This window comes from Liolophura sinensis, chromosome 11 (assembly GCF_032854445.1).
Source record: "Liolophura sinensis isolate JHLJ2023 chromosome 11, CUHK_Ljap_v2, whole genome shotgun sequence".
In the NCBI taxonomy this organism is placed as follows: domain Eukaryota; kingdom Metazoa; phylum Mollusca; class Polyplacophora; order Chitonida; family Chitonidae; genus Liolophura; species Liolophura sinensis.
The window spans coordinates 23,745,618-23,769,200 of record NC_088305.1 but is presented as its reverse complement, the minus strand read 5'-3'; the positions used below and the strand labels follow the sequence as shown (position 1 = coordinate 23,769,200).

Sequence of the window (23,583 nt, the reverse complement as noted above, 5' to 3'; positions counted from 1 at the left end):
TAGTTTGCCGTGAATACTCTAGCACCCATAAAAATGACTGCCATCGTAAAAGTGAAACACTTTTGAGTGGGGCGTTAAACAGAAAAGTAGATAAATAGATAAATTTAAACTTATGTTTAACCGGTTTATGTTTACGTTACATGTAAACTATGCTTGGGACATGCCAAAGGGCACATTTTGATCTACTTCTTGTTTCCTACTTCTTTATTTTATCCTCACAGTGACTTGGCCTGACAGCCTGTTTCCGTTAGAAACAGAAATCAGATATTACCGTCACCATGGAGACAGAATTTGTCAGACCCTTGTTAGCCATACTCATATTTTTTGGTAAGTGAAAACATTCCATTTGTGATAAATTTGTGAAATATTGTTTCATGAAATCACCGCAGTCTACGTAATTAAATTAAAGATATTCATACATCTTGATAACGTTATCTTCCAAAAGCATTCGTAAAAAAATTTATAAGGCTAAGTGCTGCTCGGGTAGCACTTTAAACGAAATCTTTTACATTCGACTGTGAGTATATATTTTTTCCTGTGAAGAATTCATAAATTATATTTTGATATGTTTTTATCAATTTACTTGTATATATCTATAAACATAATTTTAAATGCCCCTGTTTATTGTATATCACTAAATGCTCTTTTTTATTTCATTTCAGCTATTTCCCAAAGAGTTACATTTGCTCAAAGTAAGGACTGTTATTGCATTATGATATTAGATTAAGTTTCCCCCCATCGTCTAGGTTTCCTCTCCGGTCGTCCGTAGGGAGATCTGTCAGCAACCTGTGGATAATTGTGGGTTTCCCCTGGGCTCTGCACGATTTTCTTTCCACCGCAGTCGTAAAAAGGGAAATATTCTTAAGTACGACGTAAAACACTAAAAAATGGGAAACCGAGCAGACCCCAGAGAAAAAGTCCACTATGTGATCATTACTGGCTTAGAATTGTTTCCACATCACAGTTTCAAATCTATATATCTTGAGTCCCAATAATCAATCAATCGATCATTCAAGTAGATCAAATATTTTCGGATTCTTGCTATTTTGTATACACCGTTTCCATAATTGTTCTTTCAATTGCATTGCAGTTTTCAGCATAATCATTGCCAATGTTCATACTGGCTACAATATGTTACATATGTTTGCCATGGGTACAATAATATCGTTTTTGTCATTTTAGCTTTCACATTGTCAACGCATTTTTATAATTATTGTGTTCAAAATGTCAATACCTTTTGTCATTATAACGTTGACAATGTCAACACATTTTCTGTCAATCACGCTCAAAATGTCAGTACATTTTCTGTCACTAAGGTTTAAAATGTCATTCATTAACGATCAAAATGTCAATATATTTTCTTTCATTAGCATTCACAGTGTTAGTACATTTTCTTTCATTAGCTCCAGCGCTGTTTTGCCTCCTATTGCAGATTGTCCTAAAGGCAAAGCGTATACATATTGTTTCTTCGATCCTTGTCGAACCGCTGACTGCCCCAGCTCATCCGTCAGCAGAGTGCAAGTAAGTATGTGCCATCCTTGGTGCCCGACAAGGTGTCACCATTACGTTAATGTTAATAATGTGGTAAATTTCTGTAATGCTTTTCATCGGTTTAAGTTTTTCGATGGACGAAGTAACATATATACGAGTCAATCAAATAGACAAATAAAGTCAAGAAATTAACACAGCTATACATGAATTTTACAATTACTTTATTATTACTCACCTTCATTAAAACTTAAATGTTTACCAGAGCAAACTACTGCGGTGGGTGTAAAGCGGAATTCACAATTCAAGGGGAACCCGTTGAGTGCGGTAAGACACTTTCACTTCTCCACAGAATCTCGACAGCAGTGTGATTGTCCAGTGTAACTGATCTTACACACCAATAAGCCGAATTCATGAGTTCTTCCCCCTTTCTTGTCATACTTTTTCGCACTATTTACGGGTGGTCTGGTCTCTATTTTTGCTTGGCGCTTACTACATGAGGCTTTGCCAAATACGGGTAGGTCTGTCCAAGTATATTGTAATCTGATCTGGTGTCCCTTCTGGTGTCTGAAATATGATGCTCCAATGCAGCAGCATTACCAATACGATGGTCGGGTCCTGGAGCTTCTTGCACTGAAATAATACTGAAATCGAAGTTCAATCTCAAGTAGACAGGCTTAAATTTATTTGATAAAAGGAAATCAAGCTAAACACAAAGACAACATATATTGTTTTCAACATACAAGTGCTAGTGCTGATCAACCTCTCGCACACAGAAGCTATTTTATAGGAGGGGTTTTTTTTCTTCCCATTTCAGAGTGTCCTAAATATCGTCCCCGGAAGTACTGTTTCAGGGACCCGTGCAAATCTGCATATAAAGGCTGCGCTGCATTTCCAGAAGCCACTTGCATGTGAGTATATGTGACAGTCCAAAAAAGGGTAACATGCACTGGTATGTGATATCCTCGCTACATCAGCATATGACGAGCGAGGTCTCAGTCTCGAATCCAGCTACTGCGAGTTTCCAACGGCATTGTGTTGGAAAGCTTGTACAGTATATTGTGAAGAACTCCAGTGTCCTCCACTGATAAACCTGACCCCTGCTGTTTTACGGAAAAATCATTGACTATATAGGCCTATAGGACGTTAAACTCAAATAAATCAAATAAAACTAAATTCGGTTCTGATCGGATACTTAGTTGTGATGTATTTGAAGAAGAAGTCCCAGTAGTTTAGCACATCATACATAATGATTGAAAGGGAATTTTTATTTCCTCCAATGTGTTAATTAGGGTCATGTCATGATCAATAATTATTCGCTCGAAATTAAGGCCCGAAAATAAAGATCGATCAATAACTTTTGCCAACCAGCTTTGTCCAACAAAAACCGACTCGTAAGGTTGTCTACAGGGTATTGTTAATTTGAACACTTTGCAAACAAATTTAAAGTAATAGAGAATCGACGCTGCTTGACCATCAGTAGATATAGGATTTCCTTGGTTAAACATTTCCGCTTTGGTCACGTTTGAAAAACACTTGCCTATCTCTCACGCTAGCCAATCAGAAACGATACTGTATATATCTTTAATAAAGTCAGGATTGGAGAAATACATGTATAGAAATGTATAAAATGCCATCTAAGCAAATCCGACATTCCCTTATCGCACCCACCAGTAGTCTCTATAGAGGTTCAGAGGTTAAGTTATTTAAACATTGCTCAAGAAATAAAATTAAGGCTGTTCTTTTTACTTTGCTTTCTGTTTTCAGAGCTGATTACTGTGGTGGATGTAACCCGGCGTATTTCGTTGATGGGAAGCGGGTGAAATGCACAGGTTAGTTCGCGAAATATGATATACATGTCAGAGAATTATATAAAGGTACATGTGACAAAAATCAGGAAAAACTCATGTACAAAACAATTGTTGTTTTGTCGCTGTGACGAACACTTAAATCATAAATTGCAAGGGGTTAATACTTCGTTAAACCTCAGTGACAGAATGTAATTAAAAAATCGACGTCATTTTGGACTTCGGTTGCAATCATTATTTTGTAATTCTATGCGTTATGATCACATCAGTGTAGTAAAATGCGCCAAGTATTTTGTAAGTGAATGAATAATGACCTGACCAAATATCATATCGTCAAGTCATAGATAACGATTTTAAGTGATAATGACTCAGTTACACATCGAGAATGATTCATTATCCCTCCATCCTTTCGTTGTTGTTGCAGTGTGTGAAGTGAATGACGTGAAATACAAGCCTGGTGAGACCTACACGGCTGATGACGGCTGTAACGAGTGCACCTGCAACGACGATGGCAGTGTGACCTGTACGACAGAGGAGTGCCCAACAGGTATGATATGTACGAAAGAGGAGTGCCTAACAAATATGATATATGCGTGCGATGAGTGTCCTACAGGCATGACATGTACGTCCGATGAGTGTCCTATAGATATGATATGTACGGTAGATGGGTGGCATATAGGTATGATATGTACAACAGATGAGTGCCGTACAAGTATGACATGTACGAAGAGTGCCGAACAAATATGATATGTACGTCCGATGAGTCTCCTACAGGTATGACATGTACGACGGATCAGTGTCCTGTAGGTATGATATGTACGTCAGGTCAGTGTCCAACAGGTATGATATGTACGACAAATGAGTGCCTTACAGGTGTGACATGCACGACAGAGGAGTGCCCTACTTGTATGATATGTAACGGCAGATGAGTGCCCTACTGGTATGATGCGTGCAACAAATGAGTGGCCTGTATAGGTTTATACTGCAACCAAAATAATATTTACTCACAGATGTCAGTACTCACATGTTACAACTTGATTAATACTCACTCACAGATGTCAGTATTCACATATTGAAACCAGATTAATATCCACATAGAGATTGTATGTATTCACATATTACAACAAGATTAGAGGGCCTAGGTGGTTAACACGTCCAGTGCGGCGCATGACACAAGAGCCTCCCACCAATGAGTTCGCTTGAATTGAATTCCAGCTATGCTGTCTTCCTCTCCGACTATATGTGTGAAGGTCTGACAGCCTACGTGCAGATGGTCGTGAATTTCCACCGGGCTCTGCACGGTTTCCTCCCACCATAATTCTGACCGCATGTTTAGAATAAAGCCCTCAAACTCGCTCTGTGGCGATATGAATCGCCCCATAAGTAGTGGCCATTGTCCACTACACGAAATTCGGGCTGTGTTTTTACCAACATGTTTGCTGTAGAAGCACTGATGCATATTTACTCATATGAAAATGTCAACGGACGTGAAATATTTGTCTTTGTCAAGAAAGTGCACCTAAAAGGTATTCATTTATTTATCTGATTGGTGTTGAATGCCGTGCTCAAGAATATTTCACTTATGCGACTGCGCCAGCATTATGGTGGGAGGAAACCGGGCAGAGCCCGGGGGAAACCCACGACCATGAGCAGGTTGCTGCCAGACCTTCCCACTTACTGCCGGAGACAAAGCCACCTAAAAAGTACAAATAAAAGTCATGAAATATTATATTTTTGGCTGAAAAATAAAAATTACATAATTTAGGAGTAACCAGTACATCATACGACTTTCCGAATAAACCGCCAAAAAATCTTCCTAAAATCGATAGAATCAACGCAAAATGATCATCTTAGCCATTTGAGAAAGTTTAGTCAGAGATAGTTTTCTTCCCTCGTGCACATTGTTGTTGTTGCATTTCAGAGTGTGAATTTGGCGGCATGTCCCTTCCCGATAGGAGAGAAGTTTACGGATCCTAATAGCTGCAGTAAATGCACGTGCTCAAGCGCTAAGAAAGTGTGAGTGCCATATGAGGCTTGTCCAGAAGGTATCACCGTACAGTCTTTAACATTATTACCATTGCTTATAAAACAATATGGTGAAGATTAACAGAATACGTGCAACTAAACCAACCATGTTTTTAATCACAAAACTAATATCAAAAACAATAGATGTGACAGGTATTTGAAAAAGTACTAATTCACGGACTAAGAACCATGAAGCAGTGCTCTTAGCAAAGGAGTTGTTGATGTTGTGATGGAGAGAGACGTGAGCTTGATGAAATCACACTTGTAGATAGACACGTTAACTCATTCTCTGGCACAGTACATTATTTGTATTCAGTTGTAGTGCAAGACCTATGAGAAGACTTACAAGGCCGGAGAAACATTCAAGGACGGATGTAAAGACTGCACGTGCGGGGAAGACGGCAAGATCACGTGTTCGGACAAAAAATGTCCACCCGGTGAGTTCACAGTATATTAAGTAGCTAGAGGAATAAGTCATACTAAGGCAACAATAAAGGCGTTAGTCACGTAGAAGGCATGGGACTGTAGACGTTGACGCTTTTCTCCTCAGGAAATCTGCTGTAGTACTGATTTAAGCCCCCAAGCTTAAACCACATTAATAACAGTAAGGCCTCAAGATAATATGGCATTTTCACTGCTATACAACATGATTCAAAGGGCACTGGAGTTAAGCGAACGCTGGAAAAATAATCTGCTAATTTTGACAGAAACTCTGTCATCAGAGTGATGCTAATGTGGCAGATTATTCTGTTAAATATTCTGTTAAACACACAAATTAATCAATTAATTCCCATAAAGATTCTATTAGAATAACACGATATTGTGTTAACTATGACAGAATATTTGTTATAACAACAGAATACATACTGGCATCCCTCAGAACGGATGACTTTCTGTTAAAATGGTGAAGGGCGGGGATTTTCTCCTCAATCTCTCTCGACTCAAAAGACACTTAATTCAAGGAAGACGTTCTCCTAATCACAATAAAGAACACAGTAGTTATGTTTTAATTTTTCACAGTTGTCCTGAGAAAGCCAAGATCACAAGTATCACTGCAAGAACCTATGTGATAACGTAAATTGTCCTGGAGACAAACAATGTGTGTAAGTATAACCTATACATGTTTGTTATGTAACTGCTATGAACGTGCAATCGTTGTAATTCTTCAAACCTGTTGGCATGTTTGCAAGTGTTCTGAAGTCGTTTGTCTGTGTTGGCTGATAAAATTGTACTTTTTGTAAAGCCCTGAAACTGGGCAATTCAACCAATGTAGTTTTTATTTCTAAAAATGTGCATAAATTGCTCTGAAAATTGTTCTTTGATATGATAGAATATCGTAGAATTAGGGTAAGTACGTGTATATCACGTAACTGCTGTGGACGCGCAATTAAGTACATGTATATCTTGTAACTGCTATAAACTTACAGTTAAGTACATGTATACCAGATGAAGGCTTGTGGATGGCCAGTTAAGTATGTGTATCTCATGTAACTGCTGTGAACGTGCATTTCAGTACAAGGACATCTTGAAACTGCTCTAAACGTGCAATGAAGTACAAGTATATCTTGTAACTTTGAGAGCTTATACCTACCAAAAATCAAAGATATGAAGAAAACGTCGCCCTGATAGGCTTATTAGGGCTAATCATCTGGAGCAAGTGATATGCTTCGTTATCGTCAGCCAATCAGTCCTACTGTTGCTTCACACCCTCATTTTCAGCAATGATATGCTTCTTTATCATCAGCCAATCAGTCCTGCTCTTGCTTCAACACCATCTTTTCAACAAGGTCAATCAATGGTCGTCAGTGACAAGTTGGGTTTCAAACCGTGAAGCATATACGTTCAATGAAAGAAAATGCTGTTACAGATTGATTTTTAAATATATATAAAACTAGTTCCAGCACACCTGACGGTATTACAGAAATTAGCAATAAAAGAAGAAAGAAGAAAGCAAAAAACGCACAGAAAAAGAAAACAAGACATTTTTGTGTCTGCATCATCTATATTAATTCAGTTATTGATTATTTCATCTATTTTCAGGCCAAATTACTGCACAAAACCTTGCGGCTTTTTGTGTGTTCCAAAAGGTAGGTTCAAACCGTACGTGGTCATTGGCCTTTGCAAAATCTTGCCAACATCATTGAAAACTGTTGACTGCTTCTCTTTGCACGGTTCGTCCTATATTCGTGCTTTATGTACTTTCTTAGTTTGTGCTATACGTCGTTTTTGAGAATGGCCTGCGATTATTGACCTGGGACGTTTTTTAGTGGTTGACGGCTGGTATACGAATGTCTGTTCCGACGCATAGGGCTCATGACTTCATGTACTTTCTGGAGTTCTTTAGTGAAATGCGCTGTTTTTGTAGTTTATCTTGCGGTTATTGAACTGGAACATCCGTTATGGTTGACTATTGGTATACAATTGTCGATTTATACGCCGAGCTTTGTCAACAAACTAGGTTGTCATCAAGGAAGGTCATCATAGTAGAACACATTTACGTGCAGTTATTGACCTGGAACTTCCATTAAGGTTGCCGGCTGGTCTACGAATGTCGGTTTCAACGCCTAGATTTGGAGTACGTACATGGCAAACTAGGTTGTCATCAAGGAAAGTTATCATATTAGAACACATTTACGTGCAATTATTGACCGGGAACTTCCATTAAGGTTGACGACCGGTATACGAATGTGGGTTTGGCCGCATAGATTGAAGTATATACATGACCTAGAAGGTCAAAGAAGGGCCATAATAGTGGAACACACTTACCTAAAACGTATGCAAAATCTCCGCTGTCTCAACTTCTTGGCTTTTGTTAGAAATTCGATAATGTGTGAAATGTGCGAAAACCAGTGTTATACATACTGGCTGGTTTTGACCACATTCTAACTAACAGAAGAGCTGACACCGATCTGACTGGGTTTAATTGTCGTTGTTGCTGTCGTTACGCTTCAGTGTGCAGTTATAACGGAGGCACGTTTGACGTAGGGACAGATTTTCAGGATCCTCTCAGCTGCAACATGTGCTTCTGCAAGTATTCAGGTGTGGTTCAGTGTGAAGACAAACATTGCCCCACAGGTAAGATTTCAATTAGTCCGATTAGTACCAGATTGTTATCCCTGGCTGTTCCTTACAACATTGTCAATCGGTAATAAAGATGTAAGTTTGCGGATCTGACAGTAGCTCCTGGTGAAGTTAATTGTCTGTGTCGTAGATTTGCTGACGTATTTTTATGAATCTAAATTGCTGGTAAATCATTTCTGATTGGTTTAAAATATCACTATAAATGATGCGGACTATGAGCTCTGATAGCTCAAAGGTTTAACCACCGTAGAAAATGCACCACAGGTAAAAAAGAAAACTGTATCTAAAATACCTTTACATAATTCTTTTTGACTTTTCTGAATAGAATTAAATAGATTTGACTATTTAAACTGTAAGATGGGCTTTATATTGCTTGGCAGGGATATTGTCTTATGGACGCTGTTACCTCTATGCCTGGTTGTTGTCTTAATGGGACGGTATTCCGCAATTTGAATTTACCATTGTTCTGTCGCAACACATGATTACAAGAGTCTCCAGTTTGTCCACAAACCGTCGACGAAAGGACAGAAGTGAACTATAGACTACACACTTCCTTTTTTCAAATGAGAAATAAATGTTGGACAATTCGGTTTATCACGTGGATTAGATACATCCAGCCTTAGTAGTGCGGTAGATACAGTGTATGGCCCACCATAGAACTGTAGCATTCATCTGATATAGGTTTCTTCGATCTGTCTTTTATGCCTTTTCATTCTTTTTACACAAATTATGAATTATTGCAACAATTATTTGCTCTGTCTCTTTTTTCATCTAGGCTGCTTGTGTGACGGCACTACATACAAAATCGAAGAAACATTCAAAACGGCCGACAAATGCACTACTTGTGTTTGCAACAAAAAAGGCCTTATTCAGTGCAACATGAAAAAATGTGGTAGGTATAAATCACTAAAACCTAAATGGCAAGACGATAAATTCTGTTGGGCTGGAATTGTTCTTTATATTGTACAATTGCATAATAGAATTAAAGACGTTCAGCATAGAGGGTAAAACCAGAGCAGGGGCGACAATGTGATAGGCCTACAACGACAGTATGATACGCGTACAGCATAGAGAGTAAAACCTGAGCAGCGACGACTGCGTGATAGGCGTACAGCATAGAGAGTAAAACCAGAGCAGCGATGAGAGTGTGATAGACGAACAGCATAGAGATCAAAACCAGAGCAGCGACGACAGAGTGATAGACGTACAGCATAGAGCGTAAAACCAGAGCAGCGATGAGAGTGTGATAGACGAACAGCATAGCGAGTAAAACCAGAGCAGCGACGACAGAGTGATAGGCGTACAGCATAGAGAGTAAAACCAGAGCAGCGATGAGAGTGTGATAGACGAAGAGCATAGAGATCAAAACCAGAGCAGCGACGACAGAGTGATAGGCGTACAGCATAGAGCGTAAAACCAGAGCAGAGATGAGAGTGTGATAGACGAACAACATAGCGAGTAAAACCAGAGCAGCGACGACAGAGTGATAGACATACAGCATACAGAGTAATACCAGAGCAGCGACGACATTATGATAAGCGTACAGCATAGAGAGTAAAACCAGGGCAGCGATGACAGTGTGATAGACGAACGGTTTAGAGAGTAAAACCAGAGCAGCGACGATAAAGTGAAAGACGTACAGCATACAGAGTAAAACCAGAGTAGCGACGACAGTATGATACGCGTACAGCATAGAGAGTAAAACCAGGGCATTGATGACAGTGTGATAGACGAACGGCTTAGAGAGTAAAACCAGAGCAGCGACGACAGAGTTATAGACGTACAGCATACAGAGTAAAACCAGAGCAACGACGACACGACATTGTGATAGACGTACAGCAAGGAGAGTAAAACCAGAGCAACGACGACAGTGTAATAGGTGTACAGCATAGAGAGTAAAATCAGGCAGCGACGACAGTTTGATAGACGAACGACATAGAGAGTAAAGCCAGGGCAGCGATGACAGTGTGATTGACATACAGTATAGAGAGTAAAACCAAAGCAGGAACGACAATGTGATAGACATACAGCATAGAGAGTAAAACCAGATTAACGACGACAATTTGATAGACGTAGAGCATAGAGAGTAAAACCAGAGCAGGAACGAGAGTGTAACAGCCGTACAGACTAAAGAGTAAAGTCAGACCAGGGACGACAGTGTAATAGAGGTACAGCATAGAAAGTAAAACCAGAGCTGAGACGATAGCGTGATAGACGTACGGCATAGAGAGTAAAATCAGAGCAGGGACGACAGCGTGATAGACGTAGAGAATAGAGAGTATAACCAGAGCTGAGACGATAGCGTGATAGACGTACATAATAGTGAGTAAAATGAGAACAGGGACTACAGCGTAATAGTCGTACAGAATAGAAATGTAAAACCAGAGCACGGACGACAGGTTGAATGCTGGCAAATGGTCGCTTGTAAAGAACGAAATACGGCTTCTTGTCAGTGTACCTCAGTTAGTGTTTTATTCTAACTGTTCATATATAAATGCTTAAATAGTAGCAAATTAACCCCTAGAACCAAGGCTTAAGCAGAATAAGGTTAAGAAATGCACTGATGTTATTTGCTATATATTTGAGGGCACAGGTGTAGTAAGCGTGCAATGATATAACGAGGTGTCTGTATGTTTTGAAAGGAAGTGGAGATAACTCTTGTTTATATGACACTCTCCAGTCCTTGTGATGGATGGATGCAGCTGGCTCCAGTATTGCTGTTACAACCTCAATCGGGATTATCTGAACTATTGCATCTAAGTCAGCAGTGACTGGCAGATTGTTCCATTTGTCAGTGGGTGTCATTGACCCTTTCCGAATGGAAGACTCTTTCCGAATGGAATACTCTGTCAGTAAATTATGCCTTAGATGCAGTAATTCAGACAATACCGATTGAGGTTTTCGCGTAAATTGTAAAAAAAAATTTATGCAGAGGTGAATGTAATGGGCGTGTCCCAGAAAGAATCCCAAAAAGCGATACATCAGCATATAGCTATTTCTTAGTTGTATAAAAGCATTACTAACAGATGGTCGCAAAATATAATGCAACTGACCATCATTTGCTGCATCCCAACTCTCTTTCCATGAAGAAACAAAGTCAGTGTCAGAGCAAGAACTCTGGTACTTGTGTCCATGAGAAAAAACTCCATATTTACCTCCCTTGAATTTGTATGCAGGGTGTGAGTACAAGGGTCGCTATTACAAATGGGGTGCGAAATTCTACGAAGAATGTCGTTATTGCGAGTGCCAAAGCTCAGGAAAAGTGTGGTGCGAAAAGAAAACTTGTCAACCAGGTATGACGGTTTAAATATTAGATGCGCAGGTGTCACGCCATTACAGTTTGTGTCTTCTGTTACACCATGTGATCGCTGCGCCCTTCATATTTTGGTTTTTATTTTAGTGACTTGCCTTAACGGTGATCTTAGGAGATAAATTGCGAAGCTGACATAGACTTAAGTCAGTGTTAGTCTAACCTGGTGGTATTACTGCTGAACATAACCTTGAAACAAAACAATTCTGATACGGTACAGTATCTAAGTTTAAAGTCTGACACATTCTTTATTTTGGGTTGCGACAAATCTCTCTCAGCTTTAACCTCATAACTCATACAACTCAACATTAAAATAAATTTTTAAAATTTTAAATTTTAATATGTCCGAAATTCTTTTCCGGAACTGGTGCGACGTCCTTTTTAACAATGTGCTTTATTTTTAGCCAAATCAAGTTGTGAGTACAATGGTAAGGTCTATGCTGAAGGCGATACATTTCATGCCGGCTGCAAAGTCTGTACCTGTAAAAAATACGGCGAATTGGAGTGTGATATCAACAAATGTCCCACTACCGAAACTCAAGAGAAAGGTAAAACCAAAGTTGTTGTTAATCCATTGATTAAAATGGCTCGTAATGTTTACCTAAGAGGTGCTTGGCGATGCTCTTTACAATTAAAAGCTTTGGAATACCATACATGACTGGCAAGTAATGTGAAACGTATAAGAATGGAGCGGAGTACTAAGGTACTGCTGTGAATATCTAATTATACGGTATATATTATATCCAACATTTAATGTATTTACGACAGAGAAGAGCAGCATGATATTACGTTCATTTTTCTCTAATTGCGTTGTGTATATTCCATAGTTGTTTGTAACTTTAGAGAATTTAGGCGGCAAAAACAAGCGTAAGAGACATACTTTTTCAGCGCCATTCTTACATTACTGCGCAATTTTGCCTGCAAATTTAGTTAGAATAGAGCAGCTTATCTACAGGCAAATAGTTTTGTAGCCCGAACCGCCAGCACATTTTACTGTAAAACCACAGTGTGTTCAGAGTAAGCCTTATATTAAATTACAATATAGTGGTATACTAGATTACTTTGGTAAAATTCTCAGTATTTTCACTTGTTAACAAGAACGAAATATTATTTTTCTCTCACAGAATGCAAGTATGAAAAGAAGATTCTTAATCCTGGTGAAAAGTTTTATGACGGCTGTAAGCACTGTACTTGTATGAAATACGGCGAAATCTCGTGTGATGTGTCCAAATGCCCCAAAGGTAATTAAACGTGCTTATATCTGTATTAATTTTCTATGTTGCTCCATTCGCCATCTTGAACATGCCTGATTTTTAAAAACCACTCCAGGCCCAAGAATGGCTAGATCCATTTTTAGTGAAGACTGCATGTAGAACACCACATAACCCGTCGTCAAAAAGAGAGACTATTACTTCCATGCAATTTGCCACACCGACCAAATCAGTTTATTAATGAATTAATTTAGGCCTAATTATTTGATTGGAGTTTTAGGCCGCACCCAAGAATATTTCACCAATATACGACGGCGATCAGCATTATGAGCTGGACTTGAACTCACAGCCTTTTTTTTCTGTAAGAGACTCCTTGCGTCACTGTGTTACACTAGCACGCTAACCACTAGATTTAGAACTGTGTGTAGAAATAATGATAGTTAAACGGCACAACACATATGGTTCAGCATATAATTAAGCGTTCTAGAATGCCGGATATTATTTCTATTTCTGCCTGCGTGAACCCCGGACCGGTTTCGATTTCATTGTTACACTGTTTGATGTGGAATTCTTGACCTTTTCACCTTTCAGTCTGCACAGTCGGTGACAAAACATACAAACCTGGCGAGCAGTACAAGGACGGGTGTAAGCTTTGTACCTGTAACGTCTACGCTAAGATCACATGTGAAGACAAATATTGTGATAAAACAGGTAATTTTATGTTGTTGTTTTTAAGTATTAATTTGAGTTATCTTTGGATAATGGTTCAAGTACAATATGACGGATATACGAATGTTGGAAAGTCGGAAGGCTTGATAACGTCATTTGGTCGGTAAATTGACGCCACTTTTATGTTTCTCATTGTTTTGGTTGTAAAGGAACAAATTGGTGTTGAGTGCATGTGTAATGTTTTTGTGATGTGGGGAAGTTAGGTTCTATTTGCAAACCTCTCAGGTCGTCTTTACCCAGAAGTTTTTACTGGAGATCCCTACTCACCGAGAACAAAGTCCCATAAAGTCGCAAGGATCCCTTTTGTATTACTGTGGCATCAATGAGATTTCGTGTTGCCTCAGATAAATCAGCTAAAGATTTATGCCAGGCACACATGGTCAATAGAAAATAAGTACAACATTGATAGTCATACAGAACAGTCAGTTGAACTCATTCTTGGATGTTATTGCGAGTAATTGTGACGGATGAAGTCCATTGACTTCATTGAAATTTACATCCTAATAATTTTCGTGATTTCCGTGTGTGTTGTAAACTACAGTACTCACAAATCAGGAGATAAATTTAACATTTCTTGAATATAACAACAATCAAATATGAGAATTTTCTTGAGTATAACAACAATCAAATACATGAACTATTCTTGATTATTACAACAATCAAATACGTTGAAATATTCTTGATTATAACAACAATCAAATAGGTGAAATATTCTTGATTGTAACAACAATTAAATACGTGAAATATAGTATAGAAATGAGTATAACAACAACGTGAAATAATAAAAGTACGACGACACTTTCAGTTTTTATGGTTTTGGCGAAATTACATGGCTCGAGAAATTTCTGTGATATGGTGACAATTTCTGCTCCATTGACTGAGAACTTTACACCACATCAGCGAGCGCCCTAGTTCACATTTAACAGTCCATGGAAACAGGATAATGACTATACCCGACTTTTCTGGTCACCCGAAACACTAAATAGATTTCAGGAATGCAAACTGAATATAATGGATATAAACCTTTAGGATTTCTGAAATTGTACTCCAATTTAGTTGACAACACGGGGTGCATATAACTATTGTATATGAAAGTTGAACAGATTTTTTGGAAATATATGTAATAATCATTTCACTCTAAGTAAAACTCGATCTCCATTAAAAATAACTCAGCTTAACTAATTTGTAACTTTCAGTTTGCAAAGTTGGAGACAAAACATACAAACCTGGTGAGCAGTACAAGGACGGATGTAAGCTTTGTACCTGTAACTACGACCTGACGGTCACGTGCGAGGATAAAGATTGCAAAGGTGAAGATGACCATTCTAGTCAAAAACAGCCACGTGACATGTTGTCATTTACTGATGTTCATTTTCTCATATAATAAGTCACTAATTCGAGTCATTCGCTTTTTATATAGTGCAGAATTTAAATTTTAATGAATACATTTAGCCTCCGAACTATTATTTTCGAGCACATTACTTACCGTGTAGTTGTGTTAGTTGGCATTTACGCAGTTTATAAGGATGGGAACGGTGTTGATCTAAGTGATCTGTTATTATTACAGACACTCATGATTAACATTAGCTGCATTCAGGTCGGTAGAGAAGGATGTTTTTCTGTGGAGTGGGAGGTTACATATATCTATTTTTGGATATATATCTACATTTGTATTGTATGATTTCTTCATGGCATCCATATGTGTATCTTGTTGTTTAGTTTGCAAAGTGGGAGACAAAACATACAAACCTGGTGAGCAGTACAAGGACGGATGTAAGCTTTGTACCTGTAACTACGACTTGACAGTCACGTGCGAAGACAAAGACTGCAAAGGTATGCATACATGTATCACAAAATCCATGACAACAACATCATGTCTTTTTGCCCAACGGAAACGGTCCATAGATTTGAAAAATACAAGACGATTATTCATAATTTAGCGCAGCTTTGTACAGGAATTAAAATTAAACTTATTTTACACATCCATTGCAGTAACAATTGCGTATGAAAACGTAACTCACAAGTTTCAAAATTTGTGTACTAAACACACAAGTTCTTAGAAATAAGTTTGCCTCAAATAACATGTCTTTTCAACTTTTAGTTTGCAAAGTGGGAGACAAAACATACAAACCTGGTGAGCAGTATAAGGAAGGGTGTAAGCTATGTACGTGTAAATACGACTTGACAGTCACGTGTGAGGATAAAGATTGCAAAGGTAAGCAATCAAAAGAGTTGCTTTCAGTCAGTGGCTGTAAATACGCACCGACTGTGTTAATTGTACAAATTGGTAAACATTGCAAAAGTGAGGATAATAGACACCTCGTAATCAATGATAACAACATAATGTTTTGATAATATTTCCTGGCCAGATTTCAGAAATGCAAGAAGTATTTTAAGTTTTTTTCTATTTCCTTGATACTCTTTGTTTCTTTTCTGATTAAATTAAATTGACAACACTTCATGCAGAAACCATTGCATATGAACACGAATTAGACAAGGTTTTACCTTTGATCTGATATGAATTGATAATAATAAGTCATCAACGTGTAAATATAAAAGATTTCGCAAGCGTTCCACCCACTTGCAGGGTCTTTGTCAAGATTGACCAAAATGTAAAACATTTCACAAGCTTTCGACCCACTTGAAGGAGTCTTTGTCAACATTGACCAAAATGTAAAATATTTCACAAGCTTTCGACCCACTTGCAGGGTCTTTGTCAACATTGACCAAAATGTAAAACATTTCACAAGCTTTCGACCCACTTGAAGGAGTCTTTGTCAACATTGACCAAAATGTAAAACATTTCACAAGCTTTCGACCCACTTGCAGGAGTCTTTGTCAAGATTGACCAAAATGTAAAACATTTCACAAGCTTTCGACCCACTTGAAGGAGTCTTTGTCAAGATTGACCAAAATTCAAATGGTTTGATTAGTTTTCGACGTGTCGCGAACTTTGTCAAGATTGACCAAATGTAGAAGGCTTCACCAGCTTTTGATCCACTTGAAGGAGCCTTTGTCAACATTGACCAAAATGTAAAACATTTCACAAGCTTTCGACCCACTTGAAGGAGTCTTTGTCAACATTGACTAAAATGTAAAACATTTCACAAGCGTTCGACCCACTTGCAGGAGTCTTTGTCAACATTGACTAAAATGTAAAACATTTCTCAAGCGTTCGACCCACTTGAAGGAGTCTTTGTCAAGATTGACCAAAATTGAAATGGTTTGATTAGTTTTCGACGTGCCGTGAACTTTGTCAAGATTGACCAAATGTAGAAGGCTTCACCAGCTTTTGATCCACTTGAAGGAGTCTTTGTCAAGATTGACCAAAATGTAAAACATTCCACAGCTTTCGACCCACTTGTGGGAGTCTTTGTAAAAGAATGATCAAATTTATAAAGATTTCATAAACTTTCGAAACACTTTCTGGGATCTTTGTCAAGATTGTCCAAAATGTAAAAGGTTTAGGAAGTTTTTACCCACTTGAAGGAGTCTTTGTCTAAGAATGACCAAAAGTGAAAGACTTCACAAGCTTTCGACCCACTTGAAGGAATCTGACAAATATTGACGAAACTGATGAAGGATTCTCACATAAAGGAGTCTTTGTAAAGACTGGCCAAAAATATTTTACTTTTACATTTACGTGGTAAAATCATTAAAATACTGTACACACGTACGACAACTATACCAAACTGGTATATCTTATATATTGTTTAAGGATCTGTTAAGTTCGCATTTCAACAAACACTATTCAACTCTCAGTTTGCAAAGTGGGAGACAAAACATACAAGCCTGGTGAGCAGTACAAGGACGGATGTAAGCTTTGCACCTGTAACAAAGACTTGACAGTCACGTGCGAGGACAAACACTGCAAAGGTAAGGATGATCGTATTCATGAAATTGTCGTACACGAATTATTTGATGGGGAGAGGCTGGGGTGGTGTATGGGGACGGGCAATTGTTAGATTTTCACCTACAGAGCGACAATTCAAAAACAGATTTTGTAGTTTTGTTTATGAAAAAATCTCCATAGAAATTTTTTTTATCCAATTAACAATTTCCGGTAAACTTAAAACTCATTTTCTACTATAAATGATAGTACAGATGTAAAAAAAATAATTTCAGTTTGCAAAGTGGGAGACAAGACATACAAACGTGGAGAGCAGTACAAAGACGGATGTAAGCTTTGTACCTGTAACTACGACCTGACAGTCACGTGTTCATTGCGTTGCAGAGGTAGGCCTAAAGATGAAAACGTGTATCTCGTGGGAAATTTTCGCGCTTTGATCTAGAAGAATGGTATTTCAGCTTCATTTAATTCTGACTGTTCCGATTATTAATTTCTTTATCATATTGGGACAGGAAATGGATGTAATGATTTTTCGGTGACATGGGTGTGTTTTCTCGGGTGTTTCAGTTTGCAAAGTTGGAGACATAGCATACAAACCTGGTGAACAGTACAAGGACGGATGTAAGCTTTGTACCTGTAACTACGACTTGACAGTCACGTGCGAAGATATTAAACATTGTAAAGGTAAGACATCAATAGAGATGATGCTCTCACTCAGTGGATGTAAGTACATCCTGACTATGTTCATCGTACAACTGATTTCCTCATTCATTACAACCGGTCAGTTCTTCAAATTGTGGCTGCAGAGAAGCCAAATTATTTGGTGCTGTGGATATGCTCTTGATATGTACCCTCTCGGGTCAGATAGAAAGACATTCACAAACCATTTAAGTCGCCCACCTGCAACTTTTGCATTTTATTTAATGCTTACTGTTTTAGTTTGATTCATTTGCCAGATTCATTTGTAAAATAATATATTAGTTCTTTTAAATGGAAATTACGGACGGACTGGTGCTTTCTTATGCGTGGTAATCAGAGAACAAAATTGGCGTATGCATTTGAACAATGCATGTACAATGGAATTTGTATTATTTGGCACTCTGCGTATGCTTTGGATATGCCCTCTCTCCTATCAGATAGAAGGACATTCGCAAACCATTTAAGTCACGCACCTCTAAATCTTATTTACTACTTACTGTTTTAGTTTGCAAAGTGGGAGACAAAACATACAAACCTGGTGAGCAGTACAAGGACGGATGTAAGCTGTGTACCTGTAAATACGACCTGACAGTCACGTGCGAGGATAAAGATTGCAAAGGTAATCGTCAAATGAAACGAATATGAACACCAGATTCATTTGTAACTGTTCATTTAGACTGGTAAATTCCTAAGCCATGTGATTAGAGAACATCTCTCTATATTGATATGCAATGCTGACATTTGCGTTTCAAGGTCAACATTAGAGTATTTATTTAAAATCACGACCTGAATTTTCATTTTCAGTTTGTAAAGTCGGCGATAAAACATTTAAGCCTGGTGAGCAGTACAAGGACGGATGTAAGCTTTGTACCTGTAACTACGACTTGACAGTCACGTGCGAAGATATTAAACATTGTAAAGGTAAGACATCAATAGAGATGATGCTCTCACTCAGTGGATGTAAGTACATCCTGACTATGTTCATCGTACAACTGATTTCCTCATTCATTACAACCGGTCAGTCCTTCAAATTGTGGCTGCAGAGAAGCCAAATTATTTGGTGCTGTGGATATGCTCTTGATATGTACCCTCTCGGGTCAGATAGAAAGACATTCACAAACCATTTAAATCGCCCACCTGCAACCTTTGCATTTTATTTAATGCTTACTGTTTTAGTTTGATTCATTTGCCAGATTCATTGGTAAAATAACATATTAGTTCTTTTAAATGGAAATTACGGACGGACTGGTGCTTTCTTATGCGTGGTAATCAGAGAACAAAATTGGCGTATGCATTTGAACAATGCATGTACAATGGAATTTGTATTATTTGGCACTCTGCGTATGCTTTGGATATGCCCTCTCTCCTATCAGATAGAAGGACTTTCGCAAACCATTTAAGTCACGCACCTCTAAATCTTATTTACTACTTACTGTTTTAGTTTGCAAAGTGGGAGACAAAACATACAAACCTGGTGAGCAGTACAAGGACGGATGTAAGCTGTGTACCTGTAAATACGACCTGACAGTCACGTGCGAGGATAAAGATTGCAAAGGTAATCGTCAAATGAAACGAATATGAACATCAGATTCATTTGTAACTGTTCATTTAGACTGGTAAATTCCTAAGCCATGTGATTAGAGAACATCTCTCTATATTGATATGCAATGCTGACATTTGCGTTTCAAGGTCAACATTAGAGTACTTACATAAAATCACGACCTGAATTTTCATTTTCAGTTTGTAAAGTCGGCGATAAAACATTTAAGCCTGGTGAGCAATACAAGGACGGATGTAAGCTTTGTACCTGTAACTACGACTTGACAGTCACGTGCGAAGATATTAAACATTGTAAAGGTAAGACATCAATAGAGATGATGCTCTCACTCAGTGGATGTAAGTACATCCTGACTATGTTCATCGTACAACTGATTTCCTCATTCATTACAACCGATCAGTTCTTCAAATTGTGGCTGCAGAGAAGCCAAATTATTTGGTGCTGTGGATATGCTCTCTCTCCTGTCAGATGGAAAGACATTCGCAAACCATTGAAGTCACGCACCAGGAACCTTTGCACTTCATTTAATACTTACTGTTTTCAGTTTGCAAAGTCGGAGACAAAACATACAAACCTGGTGAGCAGTACAAGGACGGATGTAAGCTTTGTACCTGTAAATACGACTTGACAGTCACGTGCGAGGATAAACATTGCAAAGGTAATCGTCAAATGAAACGAATATGAATACCGGATTCATTTGTATCTGTTCATTTCGATTGGTAAATTCCTAAGTCATGTGATTAGAGAACATCTTTCTATATTAATATGCAATACTGACAGTTGCAAGGTCAAGATTAGAGCATTTACATACAATCAAGTTTAAGCCACACACCTGCAACTTTTGGATTTCATTTAATACTTACTGAAATTTGCTTTTCTATTTGTAGTTTGCAAAGTTGGAGACAAAACATACAAACCTGGTGAGCAGTACAAGGACGGGTGTAAGCTTTGTACCTGTAACTACAATCTGTCAGTCACGTGCGAGGATAAACACTGCAAAGGTGAGGATAAGGAATACAGTACAATGTATCTGTTTTATCTGGGTTATGCTTTATATTTTGTTACCAGACGTTTAACTAATCCTGAAACATACTTAAAAAAACCCATTCTGTGATATCCATTGTCTTCTCCGACAAACTGTATTAGCCAAAATGTCATTTGCTTGTGGTATAAATTGTCGAAACTTTCAGTCTGTAAGGTTGGATAAATAACATACCTCTGAAATTGCTTTTCCACTTTTAGTTTGCAAAGTCGACGACAAAACATACAAACCTGGTGAGAAGTACAAGGACGGATGTAAGCTATGTACCTGTAACTACGACTTGACGGTCACGTGCGACGATAAATACTGTAAAGGTGAGATTAGAACATGTTGCCATGTGTAACTTACAAGATAACATACAATAATTACGAAGAATGAAATAATACCATATACTTCACTCTCTGCTCTAAAATGCAAGCTACATATGATTAGGACATTATTTTTATCCTTTTGAATCTTCTAACTTTGCTAATGGGTTTACTTGATTCAGTTTTTCATAAAGCTAGTGTAAACGATGTGATGATGTGAGTGTCATTCAAAGCGCTGGAGAACACACCAAAACTTTTCATTAATTTTTTTTTTGAATTGTGTTTTACACCATATAATGGATTTCATTAATTTTTTTTTTTTGAATTTTGTTTTACACCATATAATGGATTTATGGTAGGATAAAAAAAACTGGCCTTTTCGGATCATATCAAATTTATGTGACGTCACATCACCTTCTTCATAATAACTTCTCAACTGTAACAATTTCTTTACTGTAACAATTTCTCTACTGTAAGAATTTCTCTATAGATCATTCTGAAAGTAGCCCTTTTCTGTGTTATCGTAATTGGTGAACTACCTTTGGGACATTCAGGTGACTTTCAGTGGACTTTAAAATGCGCTTGAAATAGTGTGAACAGTTTGCGACACATGTCTTAAAACTCATAGTACGAAATAATTTCTGAGTGGAATTTTCAGTTTCAAAATTTCAGAGTTCTCTTGCCTTTTGTTTCAGGCGCACATTATTTTTGACTATATATACACTTTAATGTTGAGTCATTGTGAATAGACAGATCGGTAACCCGTCAAAGCCGTCAACCGAAAAGGACGTTCCAATAATTGCAAGACCAATTCCCAAACAGACGTATAACACAAACCTTCAAAGAACTAAGAAAGTGTATAAAGTCCAAAAAATTGAGCTATGTGTAAGATACTACCAGGCTTATAAAATTAAATGCATTCAAAATTAAATGATTTCTGATGTGGGCTTTATGGACGATGTTTTGCTTTTCTGCTCGTAACAATGATGTCTCATTCAGAATGCATTGCATACTGCTTTTCACAAGACCAGTCTGAGTAGCCAAATGTCATAGGAGATAAATCACACGTGACGTCACCAGGGACCACTTTAGAATTCAATCCATTTCATTTGGGAGGTTTAAGTCGTGTTTCTAATGGTAATGACTTGTGTTTTGTGTATTTTCTTTTTAAAGTTTATGGGTTTTGCCCGACTCATTTTCTTTCTGTCTTTTAATGACAGGTTGCGATTACAAGGGCTTGAAGTTGAAAAACGGTGAACACTTTTACTACGGCTGTAAGAAGTGCAAATGTGACGGCGACAAGATCACGTGTGATACCAGCTCGTGCGCACCAGGTCAGTCGACAGATTAGCCAGTAACATGTTGTTACAGTGACGCTCACGCCATCTACCGGGAGATGGTTCGATGAGCTTTGAAGACTAACTACATTGTTGTACATACCATTTTCCAATCCAGCAATGTTTTTTGTCATTAAAAGAAGTGTCTTCACAGTAGAACAGACATTTCAAAAGCAGAGACAGTTTTGAAGGAGCTGAACTGTAAAACAAGAACGGAAGTTACATGTTTTATTTTCAAAAAGGAAGTAAAAAAAGCAATCCATTTCCTTGTCCCAAATGCATCGATGAATTACTATTATTACGCTCCACAACATTTTTTACATATTATCTATCATTTGTAAACTTGTATACAGAACAACCATTTACCCTCAATGCAGAAAATTGACTACATACACATTTTGTTAAAATGACACAGTCCTCCGTGGTTGACGGGATTAGCACGCCAGCGCGACGCAATGACTCAGGAACCGCCCATCAATGCTGTAGCTGTGAGTTCAAGTCCAGCCTATGCTGGCTTCCACTCCGGCCGTAAGTGGGATGGTCTTGCAGCAACCTACAAATGGCCGTGGGATTCTGCCGGGCTCTGCCCGGTTTCCTCCCACTATAATGCTGGCCGCCGTCGTATAAGTGAAATATTCTTGAGTACGGCGTAAAATGCTAATCAACCGAATAAATACAATGACACAGTATATTTATATTCATATTTCAGTATGCGTATTCGGCTTGAGGGCCTATAAACCTGACGAGACGTTCAATGATGGCTGCAAGAAATGCAAGTGCAACGACGACTCGTCTATTACGTGCGACAAATGTGAAGAAAAAGGTCGGTCTACCGATGATACTTCACTAGCAGAATGGTATCGTAAGCCTGCGCCTTTCTCCAGTACATAGCGAAGCTGAGTCAGTTGAGTGACTGACTGATTTATTTATTTATTTATTTATTTATTTATTTATTTATTTGATTGGTGTTTTACGCCGTACTTAAGAATATTTCACTTATACGACGGCAGCCAACATTACGGTGGGGGGAAACCCACGACCATTTGCAGGTTGCTGACAGACTTTCCCTTTTGACTGATTGATTGATGTTTACCACGGTGGTCAAGGGTGAGTTTCGCCTATATCACAGTGCTCAGG

The 23,583-nt window shown here is 38.2% G+C and overlaps 1 protein-coding gene across 1 annotated transcript in view; it reads left to right on the top strand.

The window, feature by feature from the left end:
* The first annotated feature begins 278 nt into the window (after positions 1-278).
* Positions 279-23,583, top strand: part of LOC135478214 (kielin/chordin-like protein) — a 34,887-nt gene continuing 11,582 nt past the window's right edge. The window contains exons 1-22 of the mRNA XM_064758486.1: positions 279-327; positions 663-692; positions 2,306-2,399; positions 3,256-3,320; positions 3,721-3,843; positions 8,274-8,396; positions 12,837-12,953; positions 13,515-13,634; positions 14,849-14,902; positions 15,372-15,485; positions 15,754-15,867; positions 17,415-17,528; positions 18,070-18,186; positions 18,707-18,820; positions 19,006-19,122; positions 19,643-19,756; positions 19,942-20,058; positions 20,304-20,357; positions 20,647-20,760; positions 21,002-21,115; positions 22,330-22,443; positions 23,156-23,269. Of these exons, the coding sequence (XP_064614556.1) occupies positions 279-327; positions 663-692; positions 2,306-2,399; positions 3,256-3,320; positions 3,721-3,843; positions 8,274-8,396; positions 12,837-12,953; positions 13,515-13,634; positions 14,849-14,902; positions 15,372-15,485; positions 15,754-15,867; positions 17,415-17,528; positions 18,070-18,186; positions 18,707-18,820; positions 19,006-19,122; positions 19,643-19,756; positions 19,942-20,058; positions 20,304-20,357; positions 20,647-20,760; positions 21,002-21,115; positions 22,330-22,443; positions 23,156-23,269 (2,206 nt within the window). The remainder of the gene's footprint in view (positions 328-662; positions 693-2,305; positions 2,400-3,255; positions 3,321-3,720; positions 3,844-8,273; positions 8,397-12,836; positions 12,954-13,514; positions 13,635-14,848; positions 14,903-15,371; positions 15,486-15,753; positions 15,868-17,414; positions 17,529-18,069; positions 18,187-18,706; positions 18,821-19,005; positions 19,123-19,642; positions 19,757-19,941; positions 20,059-20,303; positions 20,358-20,646; positions 20,761-21,001; positions 21,116-22,329; positions 22,444-23,155; positions 23,270-23,583) is intronic.